The sequence below is a fragment of the Notamacropus eugenii genome, chromosome 5, assembly GCF_028372415.1.
Source record: "Notamacropus eugenii isolate mMacEug1 chromosome 5, mMacEug1.pri_v2, whole genome shotgun sequence".
In the NCBI taxonomy this organism is placed as follows: domain Eukaryota; kingdom Metazoa; phylum Chordata; class Mammalia; order Diprotodontia; family Macropodidae; genus Notamacropus; species Notamacropus eugenii.
Window position 1 is genome coordinate 292038235 of NC_092876.1, and position 17232 is coordinate 292055466.

Sequence of the window (17232 nt, forward strand, 5' to 3'; positions counted from 1 at the left end):
AGTAACACTTCTAGTTATTCACTAAATCAGGGATAGAACTGAAATTTCTTTATTCATTAAGCTTCTGAGATGCCAGAGCAAAAGTGAATATTATCTAATACTTTGGCACATGCTTAGTTTCACTGTCAATACTTTATAAGTATCTGGGGCAAAAAACATACGAGTACATGAAAAAAACATATATTAAACACAATGTGCCAAACATTGTGCTAAGTATCAAGGCAATGACAATCTCTGCTCTCAAGGAGTTTACATTTTGGTTTAGGAACTTCCTAGGATGGTGAATAGAGCTTTAGGAGAATCACAAAAGGAAACGACGATAGAGATTAGAGGAACTTCTGTCTAGAATTGAGGCATCTCCAAAGGAAGTAAGTCACCAAATGCAATAATATCTGCCTGATTCATACTGAATGTCATAATATGGAATAAGATGACTTGAAGGCCTTGTTTGAGAAATAATTTTAAAAGTTGTTGTTTAAGAAAAGACATTTTCCCTTATTTACATCAATAATATTGAAAATATAAGATATTCATTAAATAACAGGTAATTAGATGCAATCATAAGTGACATAAGGTAGGAAAACATTAAACACGCTAAATTATTCTCCATTGCTATGTTTCAGGTGACATTTATGACTTGAAAAATGTGTTTTAAGTACTTTAAATGTTCATTTACAAAATCCTTGGATATAGACATTTCAGCATAGTTCTTATTTTATCACTTTGTAGTAAATGAGATGTTTCTTAAACGTTGATGGTTAATAGCACAAGAATTCTTTTAAAATTAGCTCATTTTATATACCTATACATGAATATTTGTCTTTCAGATTCACATCGTTGAAATTGCTATCAATTTTGTTTTTTTACAAAGTGAATAGATAGCCCAGATGTTATACTCAGTGGGTGAGAATCTGTTTAATTTGCAAGGAGAAACTGATTTTGTGTGAATTTACATCCTGCCCAATAATGCCATAAAGCTTCATGTACTCTATTTAATGATACAGATACAGATACAGATAATGATACTGTGATCCCACATGGTCCTTAACTATGCTATATGGATGCTATATGTAATCTTGCCTTGTCTAGAGTATCACGTATGGTATTTTTTCTTGATGATATTGTTGAGCATGATGACTTCATTATTAAAACATTGAGCAGAAGGTACTGATGACAGATTTTGAGTATTCAATACAAATGAAAACATTTGGGATTGGAAGAAGTTTTAAGTTAACTTTTCTATTGCACTCAATTTAAAAAACAAAGTTGAAGTATAAAGACATTAAAAAAATGGTGCAATGACTAATATAGAAAAGAGAAAAGAAATGAAGTAGACGTAGGAGATTGAATTAATGCATAGTATATAGTCAGAAGTCAGAATGCATGTTACATAGAAGTACCCAGTCCCTGTAGAATTTGGACCAATTGTAGCCCCCAGTATTAAAAAGAAACTTTAAGGACCTAGATACAGGATAGAACTTTCTGAAATATGGAGTCTGAAATATGATCTCCACAAATGTACAAAAATAATTGTATGCAACATTATACAGGTAATGGAGGCATTTGTTCAAGCTCTACAAAATAGTATAATATTAAGTCATAGGGAAGATGTTTTTTGTTTTGTTTTAGTTTTTAGTGCACTTAGTTCAGAGGAAACTTGATATTATAATTTTCCCACTGGTAAATATAAAGTCCCATTTTATATCATGTAGAATCATTCAATTAAATTATTATTTAGAGGAAGGCACAACCTAATGTTTCTTAGAAATATTTCCAGCATTCATTTTAAGACTCTAGGAAATATTTCTCTAAGAATTGTTTAAAATTTGTGATTCTTCTATAAGTAAAACAAAAATTTATATATTTTTCCAATTAAAATACAGTTTAATGTTTTGGACCAACTGGAATGAGCAGCACCCAAGTATAATGCGATCTACACTCACTGGGAAAAATGCCCAAGTCGTTGTCAGCACAGACATCCTTACTCCTAATGGACTCACCATTGATCACAGTGCAGAAAAACTGTACTTTTCTGATGGTAGCCTTGGCAAAATCGAAAGGTGTGAATATGATGGATCCAAGAGATATGTAAGTTAAATTATTTTTATTAAATATGAGTTATAGAATAGTATATTTGATATTTATGCTTCTCTACTTAAGAAAGGAGTGTATCACATCTAAACAGGTGGCACTGTTTTGTTTTGACTTCTTAAAATGGAAAGTGTTACCAGAGTATGAATATGTTTTATTGAAAAAAAAATGTGTAATGGATGGTAAGTATAATTTAACCAAAAAGTATTTGTTTTTAAAAAAATGAAATGGAATAGTTTATTTATCCACAAATGTGGAGAAAATGAGCCTATAAATTTCAATAACGTTACACACACACACACACACACACACACACACACACACACACACACACACACACACACATATATATGTACCTTACAATGATTCATTTATGCTTTTATAATTTAATTACTGTATTCATCCTGTAGAGCCAATTTTTTTCTCTTAGGTTTCTATAGACAAGTTATTAAGGTATAGTCTTTCAGAAAATCTTTATAATTGAACTCAGTGACCTGCTATTTAATTTAATTTATTTTATTTTTCCCCTAATTACATGTTAATTTTTTTTTTACATTTGTTTTTTTTTTTTTTTTAAGTTTTCAGTTCCAAATTCTATCCCTCTCACTTTCCCTCTTCACCCTCTCCCTTAGCTGGTAAACAGTCAAATATAGGTTTTACTTATGCAAGCATGTAAAACATTTCCATATTAGTGATTTTGTATAGGAAGACTCGAATAAAAGGAAAAGAAATAAAAGAAAAAAGTGAAAATTAGCATGCTTCACTCTGTATTCAAACAACATTAGCTCTTCTCTGGAGGCAGATAGTACGCTTCATCATTAATCCTTTGGAATTTTCTTGGCTCATTGTATTGCCAAGAATAGCTAAGGCATTCGCAGTTTTTCACTCAACTATATTACTGTTACTTTGTATCATGTTCTCCTGGTTCTGTTCCCTTCACTTTGCATCAGTTCATGTAAGTCTTTACAGGTTTTTCTGAAATCATCCTGCTTATCATTTCTTATAGCACAATAATATTCCATATAACACAACTTGTTTAGCCATTCCCCAACCCATGGGCATCCCTTCAATTTCCAATTCTTTGCTACCACAAAAAGAACCACTATAAATATTTTTGTACAAATAGGTCCCTTTTTTAAAGTGACCTATTTTAAAAAATAAATTTGTTTGAATATATTATCAAAATATTATTCAGTCGAATGATGTGGTGATTTGATTTTGTTTCTGTATGATCACACAGTTAATTTTGCATGTTCTTTCAAAAAGGAAGAAGTAGAAATCAGGCTTCATCCTGTCTTTTGGAACAAAGAAACGTTAACAAAGTATCCCCCTAGGCACAATAGGGAGAACTTATCCCCTACTTCACAGTGACTATATTCAGACTCCTTTTATCTTCTTTTTAACTAGTGTCCCTGATGGAGGGGAAAAACAAAGTATAATTCTTCAGTGGAGGAACTGTTGGGGTCACCTGACATGTTCTGCATCTTGTACATAATTAGGTTCTTTATAAATGTGAGTTTAATTCGTTATAACTAGAATGAATGGAGTCTATAGCATATGGGACAGTTGGAGTGCATTGCTCTTTCCTGATTTTTAATTAGTAGGTCATCTTTTTAAAACATAGAGGCTAGAGATGAATAGTGCCCTATGGTGCCAACTCTGTCCAAGGGGATGATACCTCCTAATAACCTCCTGTCTGTTGTTACATGGAAGGACTTGTGCTCAGCAATCATGATGTATATTATCCCAGACTTTATGGTGAATGATACTTTTAAAAAAAAAAATTGATGAATAGAAATTGATGTGGAGTAATACAAAGAAAATTGTACTTAGAGCCAGGAAGACCTATTTTCAAGGCCTGTCTCTGGTACATACTGACTGTGTGACCAAAGGCAAGCCATTTCAGCCTTTTCAATGATCAAGGCAACTCACTAAGACTATAAATCACAGCGAAGGTGTCACATTTTGTTTGCAGAGAAAGTTTCATCCTGGTAGTTCCTTGTATCTATAAAATCATAGGTCTAATACTTATCCCTAATAAAGTTTTCTAATTTTAAAAATTAATTTTATTTTAAAAATCCTGACCTTAAAATACAGAAAAAGATTTCCATTACACATAGCAGAACACAAAAGGGAAAATTCTATGTGAAACCATGAATGTCCATTCCATTACTCGCTTTTTTTTTTGAGAAAAAATCATGTAATATATTCTATACATTAATTTTAACACTGTCCTGATGGTTCTTCTCTCTTTTGTGTATGTATGAATGATTATATTGGACTAATATATGGATTGGCATTGTAAAAGAAATCTGTCTGCCTTTGTTTCCATTATTTCTCTAAGGATGGCAATATGCTATTTATAGGTGCTCTGGAGATATAGTTGGTCACTGCTGTGATCAGAGTTAGATCTTTCAAAATTTTTTTCTTATGTGGTCCTTGAATAAATTGTCCTGGTTCTACTCATTTCACTCTGTGATAATTCATGATATCCAAGATTCTCTGAAGTCCTTGCTTATCATCATTTCCAAAGGTGCAACTTCACATTGCATTCAGGTAACATAATTTATTCAAACACATCTCTGTGCTCTAAGATGTAGTCTTTAATTTTAATTCTTCCTCACCTCTCACTCACCCTAAATACCCCTTTGTATCAGAGGCTTGTTTTGCTGTAATGAAACTATTCCTTCTTTCTTATTATCTTGCCTCTTAAAACACCTCTACCCCCAACCCTCTCGCTTCCTCGTTGAGTTAGATACACATAGGTAGCACAGTGGAAAGGGTGTTGTACTTGGATTCAGGTTTCCAAGACCAGCGTTCACATCCTGACTCAGACACTTATCTGTGTGACTGGCTCTGGGCAAATAACTTAATCTCTGTTTGCCTCAGTGTCCTCCTCTGTAAATTGGGTTGTTGTGAGGATCAAATGAGATAATAACTTAACAAACAATGGATAATAACAGTAGCAAAGTGTCTGGCACATAGTAATCACTATATAAATGATAGTTATCATCATCATTTTCCCCCACATATATCATTTGTAATGCACTTTGCAGATCTTAAAGCACCATGTATATGCAAGTTATTGTTTCCATACCTAATCTGGCATGTTTAGCTTCCTTTGTTCATTTCAGACAAGAATGAGGTTAATCTAATGTCCCCTTCCTCCCACCTCTTCCATCATGTTTCTGTTTCTGTTTCTTTTCCTATCCCTCGGTTTGGGAAAATAGCAAGTTCTACTCCTTCCTACTTTCACCACTATTGTATTCCTCCTTTTGTATCCCTTTTTCTTTTCCCTCTGAAGTTTCTCAGAATAGAGCCAATTCACCTACTGGACATCCATCCTTCTTTAACCCTCTGAAGGCATTATGGTTAGGAAAGTACACTTAGTCCTTGTCCTCCTACAATAATCCTATATCTCCTTCTTGATTGCTCAAATAAATGTACATTTTTAGGTTTCTGTGGACTCTTATGTTTCTATTCCAAAATTCCTGCTTGGTTCTGGTCTTGCAGTTTCAGGACACAGAGCTTTGTAGACTGCATTTGTATCTGGATATCTTTGGTTAGGAACTAGATTACTGGAGGGGATGGGAAAGAGGAATTACTACTGCTCATGGGCTTGTGCTGATTGTTCAGTTATGGAGTAGAAAATGTAATTTACTCCAGCTTCTCTTTGGATTTATTGATAACTTAGGTCTGGTGTGAACTTTAGGGTTTTGTCAGAATAAGTTGTTGTTCAGGCATTTCAGTCATGTCCAACTCTTTGTGACTACATTTGGGGTCTTCTTGGCAAAGAGATTGGAGTGGTTTACCATTTCTTTCTCTAGCTCGTTTTACAGATGAGGAAACTGAAGCAAACAGGGTTAAGTGATTTGCCCAGGGTCACACATCTAGTAAGTGTCCGAGGAGGGATTTAAATTCAGGTCTTCTTGATTTCAGGAGTTTGGCTTCTATGCACTTCACTGCCTAGCTGCCCCATGGGCAGCCTACCTCCCATTCTATTAGCAATATCTGTTAATTAGCCATTATTATGTCCTAGTGCAAAACATTTTTAATCCCTTCTCACTACTTTCCTTCTCAAGTTTAATCTTTCTTCACCATTACTTTTTTTTAAATTCCCCTTTTGTTTTTACTCCTCCCTTCTATGGGGATTCTAAATACCTAAGATGGGACAAAGTAGTTTAATTATTATTTTTAATTTTTTCATAGATTACTACTTGATCTAGAGGTAAATGTGCTTCATCATATTTTAAAATCTCTCTCCACATATAGCTATTGTTATTTTTAGACCTTGTTATAATTACTGTTAGTATGTTTTTATTATAAGACCACACTTGATAGTATGACAGTCATTGTTAGAGTTCTTGAACCTATCTTTATTTATAGATTTTTTGCTTTCATGTAAATTGGAGAAATATTTAACTTTTTTATTTAAGAAGTCATAACTGCTTGTCATTTCTTTAACATTCCATTCAATGGCTATAAATTGAAATGTTTAATTATTAGTTATTAAGCCCTATCGGCAGCTAGGTGATGCAGTGGATAGAGTGCCAGGCTTGAAGTCAGGAAGATTCACCTTCCTGAGTTCAAATCTGGCCTCAGACACTTACTGGGTATGTGAGCTTTGACTCTGTTTGCCCCAGTTTTCTCATCTGTAAAATGAACTGGGGAAAAAAATGACAAACCACTCCAGTATCTTTGCCAAGAAAACCTCAAATGGAATCACAAAGTGTTGGATATTGCTGAAAAAATAACTAACCAAGAAAAATTCAGCCTTATGCATTTTCCACAATTCCCAAGAGTTACATTTGTTTTTTTTTTCTAATTAGAAAAGCAGTGATGTAATTTAGTAGAAAATATTTAGCTACTTAAATGGGACTGTAGCTGTATTCTCTTGGTGATGCTTTCATTTGTTTCATTTTTAAACATAAAAAGTAATTCTACCCAAATGCCCTCTGGACAGCTGACTGTTGTAATTTACTACTGAAAGTAAGAATTTTCCTGAGATTAATGTGATTTATGTAATAAAATGAACAGATCCCCCCAGATTCCAGATGACTCACAACTTGCCACTCTTCATTGCAGATAGCATTATTTTGATATACCATATATGAACTTAAGTAATACTGATATAAAAGTAAACCACCTAAAGACTAAGTGATTGAACTCTAATAAACAATGGGCCATGCATATTCTTCTTTGTAGACAAATTATTTTGAAAATGTCCTTTGCCTATTTTTTTCCACTGTTCTGTGACAAGTTCATCACTTCAGGGGAGCATAGCCAAGTGAACCTAAACGAAGCTCAGGCAGCACTTTAACTCCACACACTTACACGGAAGTTCATTTATAGGCATTTCTTCCTAAACTGAGTTTAAACTGATTTACAGATTGGTCTTCGTTTCAGTGCTGTTTCTTTCCCGTACGGATTCAATGTTGTTCTGCACTTAGTAAGAGCTAACTCTCATATTTACGCTTTGCTTTAATTTTATAAACTGATTGGTTTTGTCGTAAGTAGTTTTATTTTGCTTTCAAGAAAAATAAAAAAGTTGCAAATTACATGGAATGCAAGTAGTCTTAGTCATTTTTTACACCTGCTGGGTTTTAATTGCTTGGTAGTTAAGAAACTCCAAAAAACGTCTGGAATTTTAGGGATTCATCTAGATTTCAAGCAATCAGGGGCTTTAGAGGTGATTTTTAACTGATTGTCCTTTAATTTTTTAGTAATTCTTTCTAATTGTGTTTTTTCAGGAAGTCACTATAGTATCAAATTTTTATTGGTTATCTTATTGACCTTACCTTAGCTATTTAATGTACTTCAGACTTATACTTCACACCTTTAAGGGAAATGGGGGAATGACATGTCTATCTTAAAATCCTGAGTGTTTGGTTCTGTGAATTATATTAATGTGGGCCAAGAGAGATTCCAAAATTTTATAGTTCCCAATAGCCCATGCTTTCATATATGCTAGAGAAATGGGAATTCTCCTCCAACTCTGGCTCCTAACATTTTATTTTAATGAAGTCCAAATTGACTGACTTGGAAATTCATCTTTACACTTGAGCAACTTGGGTAGAGAAAATGAAATCTCCCCAGACTGGAAACATATTTAAATCTTGACATGAAAAACAGTATCCAGGAATTTATTATTCTCTTCTTTCTTTCTTTCTTTCTTTCTTTCTTTCTTTCTTTCTTTCTTTCTCTCTCTCTCTCTCTTCCTTCCTTTCTTCCTTCCTTCCTTCCTTCCTTCCTTCCTTCCTTCCTTCCTTCCTTCCTCCCTCCCTCCCTCCTTTCTTTTTTTCTTTCTTTCTTTCTTTCTTTCTTTCTTTCTTTCTTTCTTTCTTTCTTTCTTTCTTTCTTTCTTTTCTTCCTTCCTTCCTTCCTTCCTTCCTTCCTTCCTTCCTTCCTTCCTTCTTTCCTTTCTTCCTTCCTTCCTTTTTTTCCTTTACTATTTATGAACATGTATAGGGCTTCAGATTAATTTATTTCTTTATTGTTTTATTTCTACATTAGTCTTATAGAATGCATTGCTTTCTAGAATGGTCAGTAAATATTTGTTAAAATGAACTTATTTAAAATTGATGCTAAAAATTCAAAACTTTTTTTTAAAAAGGCAAAATAGAACATGTAGTCAAAAGTCCAGATAATGCAATACCTTTGTTAAAAATATCACAGCATTTTTTTTTACTGTTATAAAACATATGTGATTTTCTAGTTGTTTTCAATTCAATTTACCAAACATTCATTATATTCCTCATTTGTAGAAGGCACTATGCAAAGCCATAGTTTATACTTGGTTTCAAAGTATTATGGCAGAAATCCCATTTTTAGTGAACTTACAATCTAATGGAGGGGAGCAGTAGAAGGAGAGGAATACACACACACACACGCACACACACACACACACACACACACACACACATTCATAGTGCTGTGAGAAATTTCAGATAGTGCACATTATTTTCACTTGAGATAGAAGCAGAGGCATGTGTAGACCTGCAGGCTGGGTGTGACAGCACAACCTGGGAGAGAATGAATCCCCATTGTTCCTTACCTTTTGAACAGTTCCTCTGAGAAGAAAGGAAAGAGCCAATGAAAATGGTTTAATTTCCCAAAGTTTGTTGGAATACTCTTTCCTTATACCTACAATTTATGTATACCTGTGATTGGGAGCTCAGGAAAACTTCATGAGGGCAATCATACTTCAGTTAGGGTTTAAAGGAGAAAAATATGAATTATACAAATTGGAGAATGGGAGTAGGACTATGTATTCCATTTCAGGCACAGGGAATAGCATAAATAAAGGTGTAGAGATTGGAGAGGCCAGGATAAGAAGAGAAAACATAGAATAATGTTTTCCAGGGATGTAGAATTTGAAAAGAGAATAGTGTCAGGTAAGGCTGGACAATCAAGTCATTATCATACATAATATTTATTGAATATTTATTAAGCACCTAATATGTCTAGGCATTGTACCAAGTGCTGGGTAAGTAGATTGGAAATAGTCTGTGGAATTCTTTGGATGCCAAGGTAAGACATTAATACATTTTTTTCAATACTTGTATGGAATCACCAAATTTTTTTTTTTTTTACTATATACATGTGTCACATGAAAGGAACGGGAATGGGAAGAAATAAACATTTATATCATCCTTACTATGTGCCAGACAGTAGGCTAAATACTTTTTACAAATATTATTGAGATTAGGCAAGAGTCAGAAAGATCATTTAGGAGAATTAGAATAGTTGAGGTCAGGAGTTCTTAACCTAGGTTCTGTAAACTGGATACAATACAATCAGCATTTTTAAGCACTTTCTATGTGCCAGGCACTGCGTTAAGTGCCACGGTTACAAATAATAAAAGGAAATACAGTCCCCACTCTTAGGGAGTGTATAATATAATAAGGAAGACAATACAAAAAAAGAAACTGAAAGAAGAGGATGGGGAGAGGCACATGATAAAGATGATGGAGTTGAAACCAAAGTGGTTGGTGAGAAATGAAGGAAAAAAAGGGAAGGCTATGGGAGAAGTTTTTGTTCTGTCCTCCCCTCTCTAATCAGGTAAGAAACTGAGGGTTTCTGATGAGGTGTGAGTAGCAAAGCTGAAACCTTCTCCATGATGATGAGTTTCCTGGTTATGACTAGATCTAGATATGTAGAACAGAGATGTGGATATAGATGATATATAGTTATGGATATAAATGTATAGTTATAGATATGGATAGGGACAAATGATATATAAAGAGAAATTGATGTAATTATAAATAAAACCTATATCTATATTTATATATACATATATACACATATGCATGCATGTGTATACATGTAGTATGTAATTATTTAGATATAATTTGTAATTTTGTATATTTCATTTTATTCATTTGAAGTCATTATTCTGAGATAAGTTTGTCCAGGAGTCCCTCACTTTACTCCTTTCCATTATCTACCTCTCCAGCCCATTTCAGCCACACAATAGATATCATTCCCATAACCTTACCATCCCCCACAATTGTTATACTTCTATTTTCATGAATTCTGAAATTCCCTTATCTGATCATAATCTATTGTCATTCTATCTCTCTCTTTGCCTCACTACCCCTAACCATGTTCTTCATCCTGCCTTTGCCTTCTAAATCCTCCCAGGTCACCAGCCATGCACTACCTATGCTTTGCCCCTTCATCTTGACCTCTTGTTGAGCTAGTTCAGTTCTACGATGTCCTCTTTTCTCAAGTTCACTGCCCTGTGTTCTATTGCTGATATTGCCCTGCCAACCCTCAGTCTTGAATTACTCCTGCCATCTGCTGCCTTTCCTCCTACTCATGTGTAACTAAATGAAGCTGGAGAAAAATCACAGAACTGTCCTGACTGGGTTTACTGCAGATTTGTATTAGATAATCTCAGCCAGGCACTCACTGTGGCAAAGCAATCTTTTTACACTTCCCTAATCAATTAGCTAGCTCACTTATGATCATGCCTTTTCCAAACCTTTTCATCCTTTTTCAAACCTCCCATGGTTTCCCTTCCCTCCACCCTCTCAGCTGAGAATCTTGCTACATGTTTTACTGAAAAAAAAAATTGAGTTTTTTCACTTAGATCTCCATATTTTCTTCTCCTCATATCATAGCTCTCCAAGACTTTCCACCATTATCTCTTCCTTCATTCTGACTCACATAAAGACGTAGCCTTTCTTACTGAGACTAAGTCCTCTTCATACATAAATGATCCTATTTCATCCCTGCTTCTCCTGTAGATTTCCCCTCCATCCTACTTTCTCAATAATTTTCAATCTCTTCTTGTCTACTGGTTGCTTTCCGACTGCCTATAAGCATGTAATGTCTCGCTCATCCTCAGAAAATCCTCACTTGCTCCATCCATTGCACTAGCTAATGTTCAGTATTATTTCATTTCCTTTGTTGGTCAAACTTCATGAGAAGCCCATCCATGATGTCTCCACTCTATTCCTTCTCAAAATTTTCTTAACTCTGAAGTCTGGTTTCTGATGTCATCATTTGATTGAAAATGATCTCTCCAGAGTTACCCATGATCTCTTAATTGCCAAATCTAATGACTTTTTCTCAATCCTTATCCCTCATGGTTGCTGTGCCCTCTAACTATTGACAACCCTCTTCTTGATGCTCTCTTTTCTCCAAGTTTTAGTAAAACTGATCTTTCCTCCTTCTTCTCCTGCCTTTCTGACTCCTCAATCTCCTTTGCTGTTTTTCTATCCAGATTATTAACAATAGATGTTCCACCAAGGCTCTGACCTAGGCTCTCTTCTCTTCTCTCTGTAGTGGTATAGTTTGATTGGTGATCACATTAACTTCTATGGATTTAATTATCATCTCTATGCTGAAGATTCTCAGATCTGTTATCCAGCGCTTGACCCCCAGGCTCACAACTCTTTTGGACATCTTTTTATTTTATTTTATTTTATTATGAACTTGAGAAATAAAGCAACCATTTCCATAATATAGTAGAATAGAAAAAAAAAGATTATTGTACATGAAAATGCAAATCTATTATTTAAAACTTGCTATTTCTTTTTAAACATATAATCAAGTTATAGTGTAACTTTTTCCCACTTTATTTCTTCCCTCCCCACGCTTCCTAGAGATGGCTACCATTAGATACAAATATGTATATATGTGTGAAATTATTCTATACATACTATTTATCAGTTCTTTCTCTGAATTTAGATAGTGTCTTCCTTCATATGCCCTTTTTAGTTAATTTGGGTATTTATAATAGTCAAGAAGATTTAATCCCTCAGAGGTGTTCTTAAAATAATATTGTTGTTCCTGTATACAACATTCTCATGGTTCTAGTTGTTTAACTCATCATTATTTCTATCCATGTTTCTAATATCATCAAGCTCATCATCTCTTAGAACACGGTAGTATTCAACCACAATCATAAACCACAACTTGTTCAGTCATTCCCCAATTGACGGACATCCCTACAATTTCCAGTTCTTTGTCACCACAAAGAGAACTTACAGGAATTTTTCTTCCCATAGTTATCTTGAGAAAAAGACCTAGAATTTGTATTGCTGAGTCAAAGGATATAGGCAGTTTAATAAGTCTTTGGCATGATTCCAAATCTCTCTCCATAATGGTTGAATCAATTCACAGTTTCTTCAACAGTGAGTGTCCTTATTTTTCTATATCATTTCCAACATTTGTCACATTCCCCTTAAAACATTTTAGCCAATCTGATCAGTATAAAATGACATCTCAAGACTGTTTAATTTGCATTTCTCTAATCAATAATGATTTAAAGCATTTTTTCATATGACTGTATATTGTTTTGATTTCCTGTTTGTATCCTTTCATCATCTATCAATTGGGGAATGATTTTACTCCTATATGTGTTGCATATCTTGAAAAGGATGTCCTATAGATCTCTTAAACTCAACATGTCCAAAGCAGAATTCAGTTTCTTTCCCTAAGAATATTCCTCTCTTTCTGTCACATTACTGTTCAGTATGCAACAAATCCTCAGTCACCTAATCTACAGCTTAGCTATCATACTCCAATCTTTATTTTCTGTCACCTCTCCACACACACCTTGAATGATTTGACAAGTCTCATAAATTTTTCCTTTATAACTCTTGTATATACCCCCTTCTCTCCTCTGCCACCATCACCAACCTTGGTGAAGGTCCTTATCACCTCCCTCCCGGACAAATAGAATAACCTTCTGATTTGTAAGCACCTCTATTTATTGACTAACTGCTGATTCGACTGATAATGATTTGATTTGAAATGTGCATAGATCAAAATTTAATCTCCTAAAGGGAAAATTAAAAATGTCTCTAGTATGCCCACTGATATGAATTGTATGATTGTTTCTTATTATTCCATAAATGCTGCTGCCATTTATATTGTAAATTTCCTACTTAAAATATTTAGATCCTGCTTGTATTTTTTAAAAAAATGTTTATGTTAATATTTCTTTTCCTATAAAATAGAAGCTCCTTGAGGGCAGGTTCTGTATCTTTTATAGTGGATATATTTGGATCTACCATAATGCCAAGCTTAGTTCTATGCATATAGCAAATTAAATAATTACTTACTGAGTAATAATTCTAATTATCTCCTGGGAAACAATAGAATCTTAAGACTGGAAGTATTATTGACAGTTTCCCCTCCTCCCCTCCACCTTCCTAATTCCCACAACAGCTATTTTTTTCCTACTATTAAGAGCACAGCAGTAATTTTACTTGGGATTGCTGTATTAAGGATAAACTCTATTCTGATGTATTAAAGGAAACTTTTTGGTGACATTACAAAACTGAATTTGAAAGCTTTTCTGACATTAAATTGCAAAAATAGGTTGCTGTTTTTCTTATGTCCCTATCCCATACTTCTGTTTTGACTCTCTGGTTATTAGAATAAATAATAGTTTATTTATAAGTGAAAAATTGTGACCAACTTTAATATTAAATGCAAAAGACTGCCTAGCCATCTCATTTATTACTTTTGAACTTTAAAAGGTCTTTTGTATCTTGTGTATTTTTATTTATGTAGTGATAACTTTCAAACATTAGAACAATCAGCTTTCCAGATCCCAACTTAAACCAAGTTTTCTCTGATGGATAAGATCGTTATTAAGGGATTCAGTAGCAAGTGTGGGCCACTTTTATACCCCCAGGGCATGATAATATTGCTTTGAAGCTTCCAAGGTACTGAGAAAGTGTTCTGAAAAGCCATGGCAGAACATTTAAGATGGGTGGACTCTTTCCAATACAATGACATAATTGGACCTGTAACTTAGAAAGTGTGAGTTCATTGATATCATGTGTGTGTGTGTTGGTACTGGGGCTGTAAGAAAGTAGGGAAAAGTTGAAGCAAACTGTGTTTTCTTCTATTTAGATATTTGGTACTGTTGGAGATGAAAAGAAAAAACTTTTTTGAGGAAAAAACAGATTTTGATTGCTAAGGACTGCCTTTGATTTATTAGAAGGTAATCTAGGTCCTCAGTCATGCTTTCTAGGTTAATTGGAAAAGGAAAAGCCTGAATATTTATCCTCCTTATAATAAAACTTATTCCTCAAATTTACCCTCACAATATTCTCCATTGTTTTAAGAAGGGTTGTGTATTTAAAAAAAAATAAATTGGTGACAAGAGAAGGATTCTTTTCTTTTAGAAAGATTGCTGAGGCCACCACAGGAGAGAATTCATTGTGTCCATATATTTAAAAGTTGAATTCCTGGGACAGCTCTGTGGCACAGTGGATAGAGTTCTGAGCCTAGAGTCAGGAAACCTGCATTCAGATGTGACCTCAGAGTGTAGCTCTGTCACTTAACCTAGATTTGCCTCGATTTTCCCTACTGTAAAATAGAGGTAATAATAGGGATTATTGTAAAGATCAAATGAGATAATAGTTTTAAAAGCACATAGTAGACACTTAGTAAATTCTTGTGCTTGTACAATTTCCTTCCTTCTTGAGGCATTTAGGATTGTTTTCCTTTTCCAGGCCATGCATTAAGACCCTGTCAATGCAATCCATATTGAGATCAGAGGAATCAAGAATTAGATAGCATGTCATAGTGGATAAGGCGGTAAACTTGGAATCAGGAAGAACTAAGTTCAGATTCTACCTCAGACAAAGCTACGTTCTCTTGGACAAGTCCCTTCAACCCTTTGTTTCTCTTTCTATGTCTGCAAAGTAAAGGGCCTCCCATTTCAGTGGCCTTGATGTTCTTTTCTAACTCTAAATCTATGATCCCCTGACTAGCAGTAAATTCATACTCATGCCTTCTCTGGAAATTTCTGTATACATAATTTCTTAAAGATACTAACATAAAATTCTGTAATATTTCATCCCTCTTCATTTAACATATTTTATAAAGTTATGTCAGTATTTAGAAGGATTTGCAATCTTTAGAGAAAAATAAAACCTTGAATATTGTACTTTCACTTGTATATTTATAATTATAAATTGTAAATATCATTGGCAGTTGGGTTTTTATTTTCAGTTTCTTACCTTATAATCTTTGAGGGTCTCTATCAGTACCAGAGAGATAGTATATCATTTGTCTATCACCTCATACATTGCTCTAGTTTTCCCAAATATAAGGAGCTACTGAGGACATTTTTTCATTTCAAAATACATTTTAAATTTATTTCAGAAAGTATTTATTTTATACTTTCTGATGAATGTTTGGATTTTTTAGTGTGGTCTGACAGTCAAGTGATCTATTGAGCTTTATATTCAAAGCATGATTCCAAGTATACTGTATAGGACAGGAACAGGAGGAGAGAAGAAAGAGTTATAACGAACTGAAAACTGGGTGAGCTTAAGACTAGTTAGAGAGACAAAAGACAAAAGACAAAGAGACAAAATACACATATTTTACACATACACACATTTTTGATGGATCTGTGATCTCAGTGAAGGGGGGTTTACTTTCTCCAACAGTGAACCCATTCATGACTGTCCATTAATTTTGGTCCATTTTCTTCCATAAATATTCCATAGGTCATTCCTCTATTGTGCTGGAGGTACATGGTGGGGTGTGTTCCTCTAGATTTTTTGACATAGTAGGTATACTATGCGCTTGATCCATCTGGTCTTACTGTCAGTATTTAATCAGTGATCTTTTGTTTCTAGCTGTGCATTAAAAAGATAGGTTGTTATCAGGATAGTGTTTTAAGAAATGAGAATATATGTATATATAATTACTACTATTAAAATATTCTTTGTTTGGGGTTTTCATAATTATTACATTATGTATCCTTTGTTTCAACCTGTAAAGCTAAACATAAAGTAATAATAGTAACAAATTTGCATAGTTATTTAAAAGTACTTGCATCTTTCCCCACATTCATTAGCAATTGATCTACAAACGATAGACTTTATAACAAGCCATAACAAACATGACATTGAGGAAGAACCATCTCTGTAGGCAGCTTATGTATCCTTAATGAGGTTTATCTTTACAGAGGTCTTGGGAGGGCTGGACGAATGTAGGCTGTCATTCTTCAAGTCTATGTCTTAAGTTGGGTTGCCATCAGCAGTCTGGGCAGAATGGTGTCTTGTGGTCTCAGACCACTTCATTGAGTGTCAGTTTCCTAGATGGTCTGTGGGAAATTTAGGGGGAAGCCCGTTCTATCTCTCTTTTTAAAAAATTTCTGATTGTTAGCAAATATTCTCTTATTTAACTAGTCTCTGTCCCTATAATTTTTACACTGTTGCTCTTAATTAGACTCTTGGATTAGCCACAGTGATGCTAATAAGTATTCTATGTAACAAACTTCAAAATATTTGAAGATAGCTATCATATACTTGCTTATTGTTCTATATTTTCATGCTAAACATTTCTAGTTCCTTCAGCCTTTGATCATATGATTCATGAATATATTTTGAAGCCCATCCTCATCCTTTTTGATTTCCTATGTTTCCCCTCCATCTTGAGGAAACTCCTCTTAAAAAGTACCCAGAACTGAACACAGTCACCTCCTTTTATTGTGGATAGTATGTTTCTGTCAATTCTGGCCAAGATCTTTTTCTCTTGAAAACCATACCATGTTATTGAATCAAATCAGTCTTCTAGTCAACTAAAAATTACTAATTTTTTTAAAATATTCTACCCATTTTAGATTATTTTTAAGATCCTGATTTTTTCCATTCATCT

General features: G+C 34.0%; 1 protein-coding gene across 3 annotated transcripts in view; it reads left to right on the top strand.

Moving 5' to 3' along the window:
• The window catches only part of LRP1B (LDL receptor related protein 1B), a 2222640-nt gene that overhangs the window by 1759166 nt on the left and 446242 nt on the right, over positions 1–17232 (top strand). For all 3 annotated transcript variants that reach the window (XM_072613193.1, XM_072613191.1, XM_072613192.1), the window contains one exon: positions 1884–2088. In XM_072613193.1, coding sequence (XP_072469294.1) covers positions 1884–2088 — 205 coding nt within the window. The remainder of the gene's footprint in view (positions 1–1883; positions 2089–17232) is intronic.